Source organism: Alosa alosa, chromosome 9 (genome assembly GCF_017589495.1).
Source record: "Alosa alosa isolate M-15738 ecotype Scorff River chromosome 9, AALO_Geno_1.1, whole genome shotgun sequence".
NCBI lineage: Eukaryota > Metazoa > Chordata > Actinopteri > Clupeiformes > Clupeidae > Alosa > Alosa alosa.
The window spans coordinates 16,619,184-16,636,584 of record NC_063197.1 but is presented as its reverse complement, the minus strand read 5'-3'; the positions used below and the strand labels follow the sequence as shown (position 1 = coordinate 16,636,584).

Genomic DNA, 17,401 nt, shown 5'->3' with positions numbered 1-17,401 from the left:
AATAAATTTGCAATGTTTACATTATGATAATAATAATAATAATAATAATAATAATAATATAGCAACAGTAATAATAGTTTCCTTTAAGAAGCTTCATTTTCTGTCAGTAGCTGTATGAATGTGTAAACAGTGTATTGCCCGGTTATTGTTACTTTGTCTTTTGATCACAGATCACCCTGATATGGAAAAGAAATAAATTATTCACAGGATGTGCATACATATACATATACATATATATATATATATATATATATATATATATATATATATATATATATATATATATATATATATATATATATATATATATATATATATATATATATATATATATATATATATATATATATATATATATACACACACACACACACACATATATATATATATATATATATATATATATATATATATATATTTTTTTTTTTTTTTTTTTTATTTATTTTTTTTTCCATATATTCCCTCCTACTGGCTCTTTTCTTTCTTTGTATGCCATTTTTGGCCTCTGAGCAAGAGAGAGACAATATAAAGAGAAAACCTGAGATAGTGTATTTCAAGTTGTCTAGGTGTTTGTTTGTAACCATTGTATTTGCTTGTTTTTTTGGCATGGTTTTGTAGTCACGAGGTCTGTGTTTTGGCTTTCTCTAGCAACAACAAAAGAGAGCACGACTGGTGGGAGGTGACTTAAAGCGGTGGGTTACTGGAAGTGGATGAGGTAGGTGTGTGTGGGAGGGACTGGGACGCGCCACGCCCACCAGATGCTTTGCTGTTACTGGCGGACGCCGATGCACCTGAAGACGACAAGCCAGCCCCTTGGGCGTAAAGGACACCTGGGAAAAAAAGTAGAAGTAACTGAGTAGGACTCAAAAAAAGCAAGGCAAATATCACATCACAAAACCTAAAACTGTTGGAAACTGGATCAACAGGATGAAGAGAGGAAATCTGGGAAATAGCTTTGGCAGCATTCCTGTATTTCAGAAAACATATGCCAGCATTCTCTGCCATGTTTCATGGCAAAATGCGACGGTATTCTGCGACGGTATTCAACCTCAGAGGCAGGCCCTCTGTTTTACCATGAGCCACCAGTGGGTGGCAGTGTCACCTCTTACCTGTATAGACAACTCCATTAAGCTCCACAGACATGCTGATGCTACTCATGCCATTGGTGGTCAGATTGAGGGCTGTGTCCTGCCTGCCATCTGTGGGAACAATAGAGGAGTCTCAAAAATCATTGTAGCCTGGAACACAGTGCGCACCTGGTAAATAAAAAGTTCAGTATGTGCCAAAAATGTCTTGGGATGAACCTACAGTAACAATTTAAAGATTCATTATTAGGTTCAACACCACAACGGGATGTAGACAATTGAACTGTGGAAATACCTGGCAGCTTTATCTACGCTATTTATGTGACAAACATGCAAAACCGAGCCCGTTTCAGAGATGACTCATTTTCAGTCATGTTCAGGGGACAAAATCCCATGACTCAATAATACTACTACTACTGCTACTATTACTACACCTCCTGCAGAGCAAATAATAGAAGTGCAAATGTTGAGGCCAAGGAGGGGTGAATGGAAGAACGTGAACGTGTGAATGAAATTTCCCCTCAGGTAGATCAGTTCTGCTTGCTGTTTTTCTGAGATGCTCTCAGTCTCAGTCTGTCTCTTTCTCGTGGAAGAGTTCCCATGAAGACAATACATTGTAGAGAAATAAGATTCTGGGGCGTCACCACATAGAGTGATTTTCCAGTACCGAACCTCACATGTGTACTGCATAAACTCAAAAATGGAAAACATATCTGCTGTTCATTTATGGAGCAACATTTACCATGTAAAAACCTGTAAATCCTGTCAGTAAATGAGATTAGTCACAGGTGAAGCAGGTCAGAAATGAGCGATAATGTCAGGATTTGTCAAAAATGTGTGTGTGTGTGTGTGTGTGTGTGTGTGTGTGTGTTCGCCACCCCCACCCACCCTGGCTGTTGATGCGGATGTTCATGGGCATCTGTGCGGTCATGGCCAGCAGGTTGTGCTGCAGGGCCCTCTGCAACAGCCGCTGGTGCTCCTCGGCGGGCAGCGCCATCTTCTTCTCCGGCGGCTCGCCCGCCTCCAGTTTGTCCCGCAGCTGCTCCAGCGCCGCCACCTGTGCCACCATGGCCGCCTGCGCGGCAGCCGTCTGCACCGCCGCCTGGGCCGCCAACACCGAGTGGCCGGACAGAGCTCCCGGGAGCCGTCCGGCTGCAGACAGGGGCTGCACGGCCTCGTCCTCTGCAGTGAGGAGGTGGGGAGAGAGGTAAGGATGAGAAGGTGGAGGGAGGAAGCAGCGAGAGGAGTCAACTTTATCTACAATCACGTCACCCACTAAGAAACACCTACAGGCCTGCTGGTCTGTTCAGACATGTGACGGTCATTGCATATTGGGGCACAAGAAAGCTCATTTCAGAGATTCACTCAAGTTCATGGCAAGCAATGTTCAACAAAACTAATTTTTCAAAGAGCTTCCTCTTATCCATAAATTCCTCAAGACAGGCAATATCCTCAGATAAATAAACCTTGAGAGAGAATCACATAACACTCCCATGAGGCTGACATTTTGAAAGTAACTTGAAGAACTTATCTTTCAATGACAAGAAAAGCCTTATGATTTTATGACTCAGATATTAGCCATTGTGGTGAGGTATTGATACATAGTGTTCATTATGAAAGAAATCTGAAACATACAACTTGGAGTTCACAGTATTCTTTAAGTATCTCACAAAATGTCTACAAACAAAACTGCATTTAAGCTTCAATTGCACCAACACACCGGAAGGACGAGGCTTACTGCAAATGCATCTACCCATCAAGATCAAAACGTTAACAAAAAGGAGAAAAAAGACTGAAAAAAAGCAAAAAAGCACAGGAGTGAGAGCCAACTTGAAATAATGCCAAGAGGCGGTTTCAGATGGTTTTGGTGGTAGATTCCACAGACCAAACATGCTATTCATTTAATGAAGAACAAAGCCTTACAAAGCCTTTCATTCATACTAAAACCAACAGATAATAACTAATGTAAATATCATTGGGGAGAGACAAAAATGAACACTACGACTAACCTTTCTTGACTTTCTGGATGGGCGTCATTGTTGCGCCGTTGGTGCCCATTCCCATGCCCATGCTGGACATGGAGAGCTTGGGGGAGGAGAGCATGGTGGGCGAGTAGGTGAAGAGAGAGCTGCCGAAGCTCTGCCGCCGGCCCTCTCGCCGGTTGCTGTCGATGGCTGCCTGGAGCTCGTTGGGATTGCTCAGCCCCCGCTTATCACATTCGTAAGGGTAAAGGTACTTCATGTATCTATGGCAACAAGGACAATTAGGGCATCAGTCCAGATAGATTTTTTACACCTACTTTTTTCACAGTAGATGCATTTTAATAGGACACACATTGCAGGTCATGCACAAGTATCTTTAGCTGGTTCAGAGGTACAAATTGTCTCGTATGAAGGCCACTTGGGTGTCTACGATTTTCTTTTTAGGCTTTTATATGTTTTAAACATCTTAATATGTCTCACTGAAGTAATTCTTTAGAGAGCCAGCTGCCAAACCCAAGGAGTTGAGAGTGTTGTGTGAGGCAGAGTCAGTAAAAGGTAGTCGATGTCTGGAGAGTTGTTACTCATCCTCTATCGCAGCCTTGGGTGAACACAGCAACAGGGGCAAATTAAGCTGCACCTTCCTGTTCACGCCATCTCTAAGCATCAGACAGTTGGCAGTGGCTAACCACAAGACATCCTCCACATGTTCTCATCTCTTGAAATCAGTATGACCCAATTCACTCCTAATCTTCACACTGAGACTTCTGAAGTAACACTACACAAAGTCCTATACTGAAACTGAAAGTGGCACAACAAAAGGTTGGGAATGTTGGCTGTTTTGTGTTCGTTCACTGATTGCTAGCGAGCGCTAGCTAGCTGAGTCACAGAGTGCCAGAGTGCACAGTCACTGCCACTCACTGTGTCCTGAGGGTGAAAGCAGCACTGGTGATTGAGGTAGGCAGGTTGAGTCCTTTGGTAATCTCCCTCCACAGCTTCTTGTTGATGACCTCCACGAGGCCACCCTTCTCTGTCACCAGCTGATACAGCATGTATAGGTCAAGCACTTGCTTAGCCATGATGGGGATACGGTTGACTGGTGTTCCTGCAGTGTGGGAGGGTGGAGAGAGAAACAAATAATGAATGACATTAACTGCCTTCAATTCTTATTCATTCAGGTTGATATTTCAGACGATATTGTAGAAACACCAAAGTTGCTGATGCAACCAGGTCCTGATGCTTTCCATCCTAAAACTGTGACCAAATGTCTGGGCAAATCTCACCCCTAGGGGGCAGGATTGCCTGACCCAGCACTCATATGGACTATGGATGTGAATACTTCAAAAGGGAGCGTCTCAAAACAAAATTTCTTCAAAACATCACAACGTCAAAATTGATCATCGCCCAGGATTGAGCAAATAACTCATGCAATGTCTTAGAAAAGAAAAAAAGGGTGGAGGGAAAAAACTTTCCTCTCACGTGCACTGGGCAATGTTTTGATGTAATCAGATATGCCAGCAACCTAAACAAAAAAACACGTGCACGTGACTTTCATATGCTCAGATAAACTGGCAATCTATTTTAGCGCACACACACACACACACACACACACTGTGTGAACAGCCAGAGCTGGCGAGACCATAAAGCAATCATCCCAGAGATGAATAAAGATCTACCCATCTAGGTGAAAGCTGAGAATGGTGTTCACATGTCCAACAAGATGTGGGCCGGGTGTTGCGTGTGTTTCACGTTTGTGAACAGGCGATCTCTGTGATCACTCCCAGAATCCATTGGAGCAGATACTGGGCAGCACAATCAAGCAATCAGGGTAATCCGAGCTAGTGTTTGTGAGTGGCCAGGGGATTAATGGGGACCCACCTGTGAGTGCCAGTCTTCACATTACCAGTGTCGGCACTAATGGCGGCTACGTACCTCGCTTCTGCATGAAGCTAAACAGGTCATCCAAAAACAGGTCATCCAAACAGCTGCAGTGGAAGAGAAAGAGAGAGAGGGGGGGGTGTAATTAGGCAGGAGAACAAAACAAAAACAAAAAAAATAACGTATTGGCACCACAATGAATTATACTTTTAGTTAGATTAACGTGTGAGACATTGAGAGAGAGAGAGAGAGAGAGAGAGAGAGAGAGAGAGAGAGAGAAGAGAGAGAGAGAGAGAGAGAGAGAGAGAGAGAGAGAGAGAGAGAGAGAGAGAGAGAGAGAGAGAGAGAGAGAGAGAGAGAGAGAGAGAGAGAGAGAGAGTGTGTAACAGAAAGAGCAAAAGTGCAAAGACACACAGAGATTTCATGGGAAGGGGGACTATAGTGAAAGACTGTATGGAACAGAATCTTGAGGTAGTCCAGCTGCCATTTTGTGCAAACACATGTTCAAACCTCCCAGAGAAGGATATGACCCCCTCCCCCACACACACACACCCTATAAATTGCATAGTGAGACTAAAAGTCCAAATGTGGTCTTACAAATAGAATCAAAACAGTGTTTCCTCATACAGAACTTGGAAAAGACCAAGACCAAAAAGCATTTGGACTATGAAACTGGAAATTTCACAGAAAATGTTACAAGACACAGAAGAGACTGCACATTTCACAAACATTAACCAACTCCTCATATACCGTCCCCTCTCTCCATTTTTTCTGACACACGCGCTCTCTCTCTCTCCCCCCTCCCTCCTTTTCTCTTTCTCTCCCTCTCCACCCCCCATCCCATGTCCAGTTTTTTCCCAGAGAAATTGATATGAAAGGCTGTTAATCATTATGCCTCTTGGGAACACAGAGGCAGTGGAATGACAGAGTTGGGGGACGTTGGCTTTTGGGAAAGTAAACTGAGGCCCTCTCTTACAGCCTCCACAAATACCCCATCCCACTTCCCTTCTTATCCATGGTTTTCACTCTGGTCCACAAGCTCCCCATTTTCTCTTTGGCTGTTTAGTGCTCATTAGTGACGCTGAGTGAGCCTAAGATCTTATTATCAGAGATGTGGGGGGATGTGTGTGTGTGTGTGTGTGTGTGTGTGTGTGTGTGTGTGTGTGTGTGGGGGGTGGGAGGGTGGCGAGGCTGGAGGCAAGTAGAGGCTTAATTACAGGATGCATTTTCAAGGAGGGACACACTATAAATCTTTGAAATGGCTCCCCTCAGTCTCTCCCTCTCTCTTCCTTTTGAAATGGACATTCACATAAACACACACACACAAGTTTCTAATGGATCTCTCCAATGGTCTCCTGGCTTTCCCCTTCCTCTCCACAGCAGCACAATCTAGCCCTTCCTTTTCCCCTGCATTCCAGTGGCTATCCTGCCCCTTCTTCTGGGCAAGCCGCAGAGCCGGAGCACACAAGCGCCGCCACCAGCACCAGAGACACTGATGGAGGCCTCTGTGTTAAATTGCAACGGTCTGGCACCACCACTCATTTGTCTGGAGAGTTTGAGGGGTTTCTTTCTCTCTTTTTTTGGTGACATTGTTTCTTCCCAGGGCGGATCAAAAGGCAGGGTCGGACAATTGTGATGGGGGTTGGGGGAGGGGGTTCTCAGCCGATGAGTGTGGGTGGGGACAGTGGTAGAGAATGAGGTATGGGTGTGTGTGAGTGTGTGGGGATGTGTGGTTCAGGTTACAGGTTGATTGAATGGCACAGTTGGTAACACAGCATTAAGGCACAACAGAGGCAGCAGCAGAGTGCCATGGATGTACCACCCACTCTGTGAGGAGAAAGGGGTCTTGCTTTTGTGAGCACAGAATGCACACGCACGCACACTCGCACACACAATTTTAAATGGTTAACGGTTTTCTCATATGGTACAGCAGAACCAACCAATACTACCCCCTCGCCTTTCATAGTATGGGCCTCCCCCTCACGGGCCCCTTTGGTCTTATTGCTGGATGCAGCTGCATCCTTTTCTCAAGATCCCCCACCTGAGATACCCCACCACCTCCACACTCCCCAAACTCCACATAGTACACTCAAAACCAATGCCCGCACATAGAACCCCTCCAACCCCCAAACGCCCCCACCCCCACCACTACAACTTCAGCAGAACATCTGTTTATCTGGCAAAGAAGGGCGGGGAGTGCCAAAGGTTTTTACATCTAGTAAAATCTAAGGCACACACTGATAGGGCGTCTCCTTGCAATAAATGAAATGGCAGGAGAAGAAGAAACACACACACACAAAAACACAAATACACACACACAAACTGTTACACAAACCTTGAACAAACTAGCTTCCAGCTATTACCTTGACAAAAAAAAAAAAACACTTATGAAACATATACAAGCTGTTTTTGCTTCTTCTTTTAGTTGCTATGGAGTTCTTTTTAGTTTCCCGTCTTCGTGTGTCTTTGTTGCTCTGGCCCAAGTTTAGTTTCGGGACTTGGCGGTTGAAGGGCCCTCACACACTTACGCCACTCTGCTGCATCTCTGCACCCGCAGCCCTGCACATCAAAGGCAGTGCCCGCCCCACAAGCATTTCATTATGTCCTGCTATTTCTGCAGCAGGCGTTTAAAGAAACCAACACTGCAAGAGCTATAATGCAACATAAAATAGTGGTAATCATATGGCATCACACACCAGTCTATAGCCTAGGCTACTGTGGTCTAAGGCTGGGCAATAAATCGATTAATTCGTATTTGACTTTGATTTATTTGAATGAAAATCGTTTTTCTCTTTAACTTCCACCAACGCTCTCCCCTTGAGCACCCGTAGTTCAAAGTAGGCATATCGTTTTCCTAGTTCCCACACGCAAACAACATCTTGTTGCTGAAGATTGTTCCGTCCGTCCCTCTCTCTCTCTCTCTCTCTCTCTCTCTCTCTCTCTCTCTCTCTCTCTCTCTCTCTCTCTCTCTCTCTCTCTCTCTCTCTCTCTCTCTCGGGGCTCAACATGAGGGCTCTGGATTGGGTGGGACTTAAACAGAGCCACATGATCTAGGCCTAGAATGGGAGTGGCAAGCTGAACATTATCACATAAGGTAGCGTGTAGTATCAGTAATGATGATTATGACAAGTTATAAGTAAGTGTGGGCATTAGGCAATAACTGTAAACATTTATATCTGAAAACACACAAAGCTCAGGTCATTCTTTCGCAATGATTTAAACCCAAGTCACATAAAACAAGAAACAAGCTTTTTCTGCTGACCATGTTGACACTTCCTCAGAGATTGTGATACCACTGCAAGCACAGAGAGAGAAATCAGGAAGCAAACCACAACTAGCTCTGCCACACGTGCACCTTGATCTAACAAAAAAAATCACTACCAAACTCAAGTCAGATCACCACCATATCAGCAACAGTGTAACTGCAACCTATTAATTTGCGCTCACTAGAACACAATTCACCAGATGAAGAGATGAAGACTATTCTATTAGGTAGTATTCATATAAAAACAAACTAAAGCAGCTGCTAGGGTGCCCTCGGCCACAGACTGCCACAACTGGCTTAAAATAAAGAAAAAGAGTCTGAAACATCCAGGTCTGCATGTTATGACAAAACGCCTCCCCCACCCCCGTGCTTCTTGGTGAAATTCCTGCCTTCTCAACCTCCGATTCCTAATTCAATGGCTGTATGTCAGATGTCATGCAGGATTAGAGATGAGTGAGATCAAATCCTTTTGTGTGGTAGATAGGCACACAGGGGGCTGAGGTTTGGGTGACTATCTAGGCATTCATTTGGATCTGGCCCCAGGGCCTCATCTCGGGAGATGCCAATGGTAGTCTAAGGGACCATAGTGACCTACATTTCCGTAGCGCTCCACACAACACGAACGGAATTCCAAATATACCATAGATCAACATAATTGACAGTTAAACTGGAAAGATACTTACTAACTAGATGCAAAAACTAGATGGAAAATAGAGCACTGCAACAGGTTTTAAAAAATCTGGATTTGTGTCCTGAAGGGGGGTAGGGCACTTGGAAACATGTCTGTGCAAAATCAAATAGGTCACATGCACAGAAAGTGAGAGAACCAAATTCCATCTCTGTACAAAATGACAAAGACAAACAATGCCCTCACTGTGTGCTGGCAGATCAATATTTGAAGTAGTCAGTCAGTGTGCTTGTTGGATTAATTTGCCTGGATTAAAGGAATTAAAGAGAGGAAAAAAACCTTTTGAAAACAATACCTCAACCTGCGTCATGGGAAATATAGACTGAAATGCAAAAAAATGGAATGCACCGACGTCCAAACTGTGATCAATTTGGGAAAAGGCTCATCTAATTAGCCGGCATGTGATGTTCTTGACGGTTAATAATTGCGGCGAACCCCCTTTGCCATCGCCATGGCAACGTGGACACCCGTGAATGAAATTCCTTATGCTGGCAAGGAGCAACAAACGACACATATTGGTTGTTTGTATGCCGTCTTCCTTGTCAGTCATGTTATGTAGTTATTGCTACTGTTGTACCGTAGTATTGCTTTGCTATGTAGAGCTGAGAGCAACTTTGGGTTTGAGAAAGGCACTAAATAAAACATTTTATCATCATCATCATCATCATCATCATCATCATTATATCTGCAGGACTGGTGCCTATAGGGCAATGAGCTGAGGCCTGAAGGCCCCTCTGCCGACGGAGAGACACTGGGGACAATATTGTTTTATTTGTTTGTTTATGTTGTTAATTATACCCTTTACTGGCAGGGAAACAAAAATATCAATTATATAAAAAATAACAACCATTTTCAAGTGTTTCAGCCAGTCATAGCACCTCTGAATGTGCACAACACAACATTTAGCTGGCGCAGAATTGCATAAAAGAATAAAATTCGACCACTGGCATCTCTAAATGTCATATAATTGGCTGATAGTCGAGTAAACAACGCTGATATTGGCTGATACCAATGTTAAGCTGTTACATATCGGTGCATCACTAACAGATACCCCTGGCTGTCAAATCTGGGGTGAAAGGGAGGACTGTTGTGTCTGGCAGGGAGAAGAGCGAGACCTGTGCTTTGTCAGGCAAGGAGTGAGTTTGTTCAACAAGACACGAGAGAAGGGGGAGGAAGGTTTTGGTGTTGGTGTTGGGGTGTGGGTGACTGGGTTGACACTTAGGATAGATGAATCCTCTTTGCATGGCTCTAGTTACATTGCCCTGCTTATGCACACACATGTTAACAGTCACTCTCTCTCACACACACACACACACTTCCTTCATTGGGCCTCTGTGTGACAGCCCCTTGCTGCCCTGCCTGATCAATAAGGGCACAGTGAGTGTTTAACCCCTGGTGACCTCTGATTTGTCCATGCCTTGTCACATGTCCTCCCCCTCCGTTGTCCTCTGTGAGTAAGGCAGAGGTGCATCTGGGGGGGGTCAGATGGAGTGGGGAGTGTCTGGGAAGAGTGTGGGGGTTAAGTGCCAAGATGGCCTGACAGGGTGAGGTGTCCAAGAGACACGACACTGCTGCCAGCTTACTGACATACTACAGCCCACATCACAACACATGTTCTGCCAAAACATTACACATGGCCTTTGCCTGTTTACACTCAAATCAATGCGATCCTTCAGGCAAGGGTACTAAAAAGATCATAGATAGAAGAAAAGACATTTGCAGGGAATTGTAAAGATCCAGGCTCTTTTCTAAATAATCCTGTGACTTTAAAACAATAACTACATTTTAAAACACTGATTTCTAACTAAACGATTCTCTGTACATTGTGTTTTTCTTTACATTTAATAAAGCAGTCCTCTGACATGAGAAGCTCATCTAAATAAGCTGCTTCAAAACATAAACACACCACTTACATTTTTCAAGTAAAAAGACTTGGCGTACAGTAGACAGAAACAGGAAAAGAATTTTTTTTTTTTAAAAAACTGCTGGCCTAGGTCTTTATGCAATCTTTGTTTACATTCCTGCCACTTCCCCTCTCCTCGCTTCCCCACCACGCGCATGCCGTCTCCTCCCCTTCGGCGCCATATTGAGTGCCTGCCAAGTTCCAGAATCCCCCTGGCTCCTCTACTCTGACATCAGTTCAGAGCAGCCAGCAAGCAAACATGTGCTGGTCTTGCGATTCCTTGCCTTTCCGCCAAGGGCCGCCTCGGCACGTGGCGCACAGCTTGGCTTCTCTTCAAAGTCTGACCTCAGGTTTTCTCCGTCCACTCTAAACCTAACCCCCCCGCCCCTTCACATCCCCTTTTATAAACATCAAGTCCCTCTCCACATTGTGTGAGTAAGCCATGACCAGCCATTTCTCCCCCTCTCCACGCGTCTCCACCTTTTTATTGCCGTCTTTTCATTTTGTTCTCTTTATGTGAAAGAGCATAACGAGACATCTGTGGGTTTGTCTCTGGTCTGCATGACCAAGCCGGCAGAATGGGTTGAGAATAGTGAATCTCAAATTTGCCCTACTTAAGGGGCCTCACCCGAAACCAACCGACTTGCTCCCTTAAGCAGAAAAAAAAGTTGCCAACCGGGTGTGAAATATATAATTTCAGTCACAATATCACTAATCCTCAACATGCAAATCCACCAACCAGCTCAAAACCAACATGCCTGAATGGTGGCGGAGTTTGTAATAAAAAAAGGGAACAAGGAAACACAAGAAAAAATACCTAATTGCAATGACAAACCATGGCGCAAACAGGCCGAGGAAACTACCGGAGTGTGACTAAATGCACAATGCACTGCCAGCAGCTGGCTTTGGTGCCGGGCTGTAAGGCGCTGCTGTACAGAGCGAATGCCCAGCGGGAGTTGCCGGCCGCTGGCCGAGGATATTTGTTTGAGGTAATCCCCATAAATGGATACATCATGTCACAATGACAAATGAAAAGAAGAGCAGGCCACCTGCCAGCCCCCACACCACTCATCGCCCGAACGGCACAGGAGTGGAAAACACAGCTAATCCAATGCCATGGATGTTTTTACTGATGAGATTACCAACTAATACAGATACAAATCGACATGCACATTATGATTTGCATGCTAATTTGAGCTAAATAGTATCTTTGGAAACTTGAATGTATATGTATAGTGAGGAAATGTTTGAGTCAAATTCAACTCATACAAGAGTTAACTGTAATCGTCACATGGACATTGCTCTTCTCTCCAATGATTTTCCAGTGACAGATCTTGTGATGACAGACATTCAATAACCCACTGTTAGATGCCAACAGCAAAACTTGCATCGCAAACAGCATCTGTTAGGCATAGATTTATGTGTCAAATATAAACACATAGATAGCATTGGAATCTGCTTTGAAGGATCTAAATGGCCAGCAATAGGGTTGGTTGTGTGAGGATTCCTCATGTCTCGTCTCTGAACTCCCTGCTACTTACTACTGAGTGGCCAAAGAGCCCCCCTGAGAAATCATACTAAAGTCTTTTGTATCAGGTCCAGAGTGACCCCGCTAGTGCCTGTGGCAGTCTGGCCTGTGGAAATCAATCTTTAATGCAGGTTCCCCAGGACGCAGTGGGGCCAGAGCGGCAGCGTGCTGAATTTTTAAAGAGATGCCTGCTTTACTGTCCATCTGCAGCCCATCTGCCCTCCTGGCCTGGACTTTGAAAGATAGAAAAAAATGCAAGCAGAGACAGCAGGGACTTCAAAAGATCTCTCTCTCTCTCTCTTTCTCTCTCTAAGTTTTATGTATTCTACTTCCTTTTGTTTATTTTTATACATTTATCTTTTTAAGACTTTTTATTTGCGATGAACAACTGTGGTCAAATCAATGAAAATATGTAAGTTCCTGACCATAAAAGATGAAGACGATTTGATGAAAACCACTTAGATAATAGTTTAAAAAAATTGTAATATGAGAGCTATAATCCAACACAAACAGAAGAGGATCTACTACTGGGGAGGGGAGAAAAGAACCCTCCTGAAGCTGTAAATGGTGGTCCGTCCAGTTCTGTTGGCAATATAACTCGTTTGACCTCCCCTCCCCACCAAACCCTGATAGGGCGCTATACTGACATTTGAGCTCTTGTAATAAAACACGCCACTTATTTTCCCCCAGACTGTTAAGCAAAGGATCTCTGAAAACTACACATTCTCATGCTGTCCTGATGTTGGCCCAGACAAGAACATTTTACTTTTTGCAGTGTACATCTTAGTTGTGGTTGTGTTTATCTCGCAAAGACTTGTCCTGAAAAACCTAAGCAAACATGACTCAATCAGACATGCAAGAGTGAAATCTGTGCCATTTCTTTTTCATTAATCCACTGCTGTTTCATTTTGATATCACCCAATAAATCCTCCTCGTTATTTTTTTTTGCGTCCCACGCCTGCCTGTGGCTGATAAAACTATCTGGGGCCACTGGCAACGTGCCTCGACATTTGATTAATTAATAGTCACATCTAAATTAGAAACACACTGGAGCACATGGGGACTTTATTTAGTTTGGCCTTTCCCCACTCTGCATTGCAAGAGGTGAAACAAGTTTTCCTCTTCAGACAGCCAGAGGCTGGACGACGACTTGGGGAGGGGGACACTGGTAATTAGTGCTTTAATGCTGTTTTCTGCTCACCTGAAATTCAAGATTTAATTGTGTGTGTGTGTGTGTGTGTGTGTGAGGGGAATGGACCAGAGAATGAGCATGTGAGTGTGTGTGTAAGAGTGTGTGTGAGACAGAGAGAGAGAGAGAGAGAGAGAGAGAGACAGACAGACAGAGAGAGAGAGAGAGAGAGAGAGAGAGAGAGAGAGAGGAGGGGAGTGGGCCAGAGTGAGTGAGTGAGTGAGTGAGAGGAGGGGAGTGCGCCAGAGAGTGAGAGCGTGAGTGTGTGTTCCCACTTTCGGTTTGGAAGCCTTCCAACTGACAGCAACAGATAGAGAGGCACGGCACTTTCTACGAGGGGTCTGCGTCCAGAGTGGTCAGATTATCACTCGCCCCAGGCACATTCCAACTGCCTACACCCACCTGCCTAAAATAAACTGCTCAGCCTTAACCCTTTCCTGGCAGGCTCCGGTTTCCCCAGAGTGTGGGGAAATAAAGGGATTTCTCTGATTCTATATAAATACAAACTGACAGTGGTTGCAAAGCACAGAATAACAAATATTTTAAGAAAGAAAGAAAGAAAGAAAGAAAAAAAAGATTGTCTTCCTACCATGACTATCAAAAGCTGGGGCTGAAGGCCACTCATATGATGCAATCAGCCTGACATTAGCGGATGATTGTGTAACATTATCTTAACGGACAAGGAACTGCCATGTTTGATTACATAACTGCCAACTATGACTCCCTTCAGAGGTATCGGTACAAGGGGTACCTAGGCAAATACTTAATTTCCTTGACAGTAATCAAATGATCTCAGACTTCCTTGTATCTCGGGACACCAGGATTTGAGAGAAAGACATGTTAATTGACATCCTTGAGAAGGACCAAATATGTATGGGCAACAAACAAACAAATCAACAGCGGTAGCCATCTCATAAAACCCCCACCTGACTTGTCGTACATCATCTTTGGGGCCACACACATGTGGATGAAGGGGTGAGCGTAAACTGGAGAGTCAGGGAATGTGAGTAAGACGAGATGAGACTTTATCAAGCTGCTGTCCAATGGGCATGTCCAAGAGCACTGGACTGACATTGCATCTGTGGTCTATGCTGCCCACAGTAACTGAGAGGGGTGGTGGTGGTGGTGGTGGTGGTGGTATGTCATGGGTGTGGGTGAACGGGCTCAACGGCCTGCCAAACAAGGGGCCCCATCCCTCACCATTTACTGTCACTGATGTGAAGAGCAATTACAAAATTATCAGCCTCTTTGGCTTGTGACAAACAATTGGAATAATTTTTAGTCAGGGTGTGGGGAACATTTAGGCCACCATTTAATCACAGAGAGAGAGAGAAAGAGGCAGAGACAGACGGATTCAGTGGCGCCAGACATTCTCTCAGAGATGAAGCTCAATCAAATGTGGAAACCCCTGCCATTACATTGTCCTCTGAACAAACATCTTAATCATCATAAAAGTGACAATGACACAACTTGGAGTGGCGTCTGTACTCTGATAACATCAGAGTGTATCGTGTGTTCAGACAGCACATTTGACTTTCTATGTAAATAGTGGCATTAAGCCAAATCACATGCACAGATCAAAAAAGAAAAGAAGACAAAGTGGCCAAGGTGTGCAGCATGTCAGATACGAAAAACAAGAGGTTGACAGAATCAGCATATACTGTTCTATATTTAGCCTTAAAGAACTGGACCCGAGAGAAACTGACCCAGAGTCAGCAAACATTTTCTTTGGAGTACAGAAACGTTATCCCTTTTCCCACGTATGCCATCCAAAAACCTGAATCAGTTGGGCAAGTTGTACTTAATTAAAAGACAAAAGAAGCAAATCAAACCAATTCTACTGGGATGGGTTTTAATGGGCACAGCAGGGGCCCTGTTATTACTATGACACACACACACACACACACACACCTTACGCTGAGACCAGTGACACTGGCGACTGGACTTCACTGTGTCAGACCTGATTCAAATAAAAAAAGGGGTCACAGCCCTCGGCGTCCTACCTGACGAAACTGCTCCTCATACGTCCAGTCGGCATGGTCCTGGGGGACCAGCACGCCCTGTGAGGCGTGCACGGGTAGAGCGGCCCCACGGGGTTCTTGCTCTGGGGCCGCCCGCGGCTTCAGCAGCTGGGAGTGGGGGTGCATCTGGCGGTGCGGCAGGAGCAGGATGCCCTTGCCAGGGGTGATGGCCTCACGGCCTGTGGGCAGGCCTTCGTCGGCGAGGTCGTCATCATAGTCCTCTTCCATTTCCCCCTCAAAGTCGTCCTCGTCCCACTTCTGCTTTCTGAAGGGCAGAGAGAAGCATTGATATGGGAGGCGTTTAGCAAGTGTTGTACAGCTTTTGTTTTGAGGTTGTACATTACTGTTTTCACAGAACTCAGTTTCTCGAGGTCACAGAGTACTGTCGGTACAAAAAAAAACGAAGCAGCCAGGCAGCTACAGTGCTACACTTTGGGGGCATCTTTAAATTCATGCCCCCAGAGTCTAGCATTGTAGATGCCTGGCTGCTCTAGCTGTTGGCTGCATCGTTTTTTTTCACGCTGTATTAAGTATTTCACTCAACAAGTGTTTTTTTCATAATAAAACAAAAAAAGCAAACAAGAAATAGATAGACAAAAAAACATCTTACAGCTGCTCTTCTTCCTCTGAACCCATCATGTCCTTGTAGGGCTCCTCCACTTCTTCGTCATCATCCTCATCCTCTTCGTCACCGACGCTGCTGCGCTCCGACATGGGACTGTCCGCCTGTCTCTGCAGCCCGGCTGCTGCTGCACGCATGGCCGCCAGCGCCGCCATCTGGGCGTGCTCCGATTCGGCAGCCGGGCTGCCCATGTGCTCCTCGTCTGTGCCGGCGGCGGTCCCTCCGCCACCGCGGTCAAGCTGTCCTTGGTTCTGAGCAGCCTGCTGCTGCTTCTGCTGCTCCAACTCCATCAGCAACTTGGCTCTCTGCTGCCTGTGCAGGTTCTCCATCACGGCCTGGAGCTTCATCTCCAGGTCGAGGCGCTGGGGGCTGGAGGCTGGGGGTGGAGGGGGATAGGCGGCGGGGGGAGAGAGAGCAGAAGGAATGGGGGTCTTTCCTTCACTGGTCCTCCCTCAAGCGGAGAAAGGGTTTAAGGCGTTTTAAGGCTTTTGTAGGCTAAGGTGATGATGATGACGATGATGATGAATGTGGTAAGGGTTTCCCTGTTTTGCTTAGGTTTATGAACGCTCGAGGGATTAAAAAGTGAAATCTAAATTGGATTAATTTCAATAAAACTTTCCGAGTCCTAGCGGGGACAATGACACATGACCGCTCCCGCCGTCTGTCTGTCTGGGTCCCCCTCCCTTCCTCCCGTGAAGGCCAAGTCGGACAGCGGCTCTCCACCCCCGCTCAGCTGGCGGCCCCCTCTGACCCCTGACAGGTGTGCAGCAGCTCCAATCTCCCAGCAGGCCGATCAGTGAGCCACACCTGGACGGACGAGTCCCCCTACGTCAGACACCGCACCAAACACTAGCAAGGCCTACACACACACACACACACACACACACACACAAAAACACACACACAGAGAGTATGAGTGACATGGTATGAGAAGGAGGGAGGGAGAGAAAGAGAGATGGATTTTCATTTTGAAAGTATACAAGTGTAGATATGATTTGATGAAGAATGCGTCACTGACAGTTCGGTTCAGTTGCACTCTTGTTCACTCATGAATAATTTCCTTAAAAACCAGCTTCCATTACATGTGGTCTAACAGGTCCAAACGGCTTTCTACAGAATCTCAGGGGATGTTACAAACGCAATACCCATCAACCTCAAGTATTACTGTAAACCGGTAGGGCTCCAGGGGCTAAATTCACGGGAGGGAAATCCTCTCAGTCACATCTCATGACTCTCATAACCA

At 45.3% G+C, this 17,401-nt stretch overlaps 1 protein-coding gene across 1 annotated transcript; it reads right to left on the bottom strand.

Moving 5' to 3' along the window:
• Positions 1-455: 455 nt before the first annotated feature.
• arid3a (AT rich interactive domain 3A (BRIGHT-like)) lies at positions 456-16,543 on the bottom strand. The gene is made up of 9 exons (XM_048252869.1): positions 16,147-16,543; positions 15,519-15,801; positions 7,092-7,096; positions 4,997-5,049; positions 3,986-4,169; positions 3,095-3,330; positions 1,974-2,267; positions 1,110-1,199; positions 456-830 (listed from the first exon to the last, which is right to left on the bottom strand). Exons 1-9 carry the CDS (start codon positions 16,503-16,505, stop codon positions 685-687), a joined length of 1,650 nt encoding a protein of 549 aa, XP_048108826.1. The 5' UTR covers positions 16,506-16,543; the 3' UTR covers positions 456-684.
• Positions 16,544-17,401: the final 858 nt, after the last annotated feature.

Bases quoted from the DNA above. Each gene is read 5' to 3' on its own strand.
- arid3a (XM_048252869.1), bottom strand. From the start codon at position 16,505: ATGAAGCTCCAGGCCGTGATGGAGAACCTGCACAGGCAGCAGAGAGCC. The intron at 15,802-16,146 runs GTAAGATGTTTT...TCTGCCCTTCAG, and splicing joins TCAGAGGAAGAAGAGCAGCT to AAAGCAGAAGTGGGACGAGG. The intron at 831-1,109 runs GTAAGAGGTGAC...TTTTTTTCCCAG, and splicing joins TAATGGAGTTGTCTATACAG to GTGTCCTTTACGCCCAAGGG.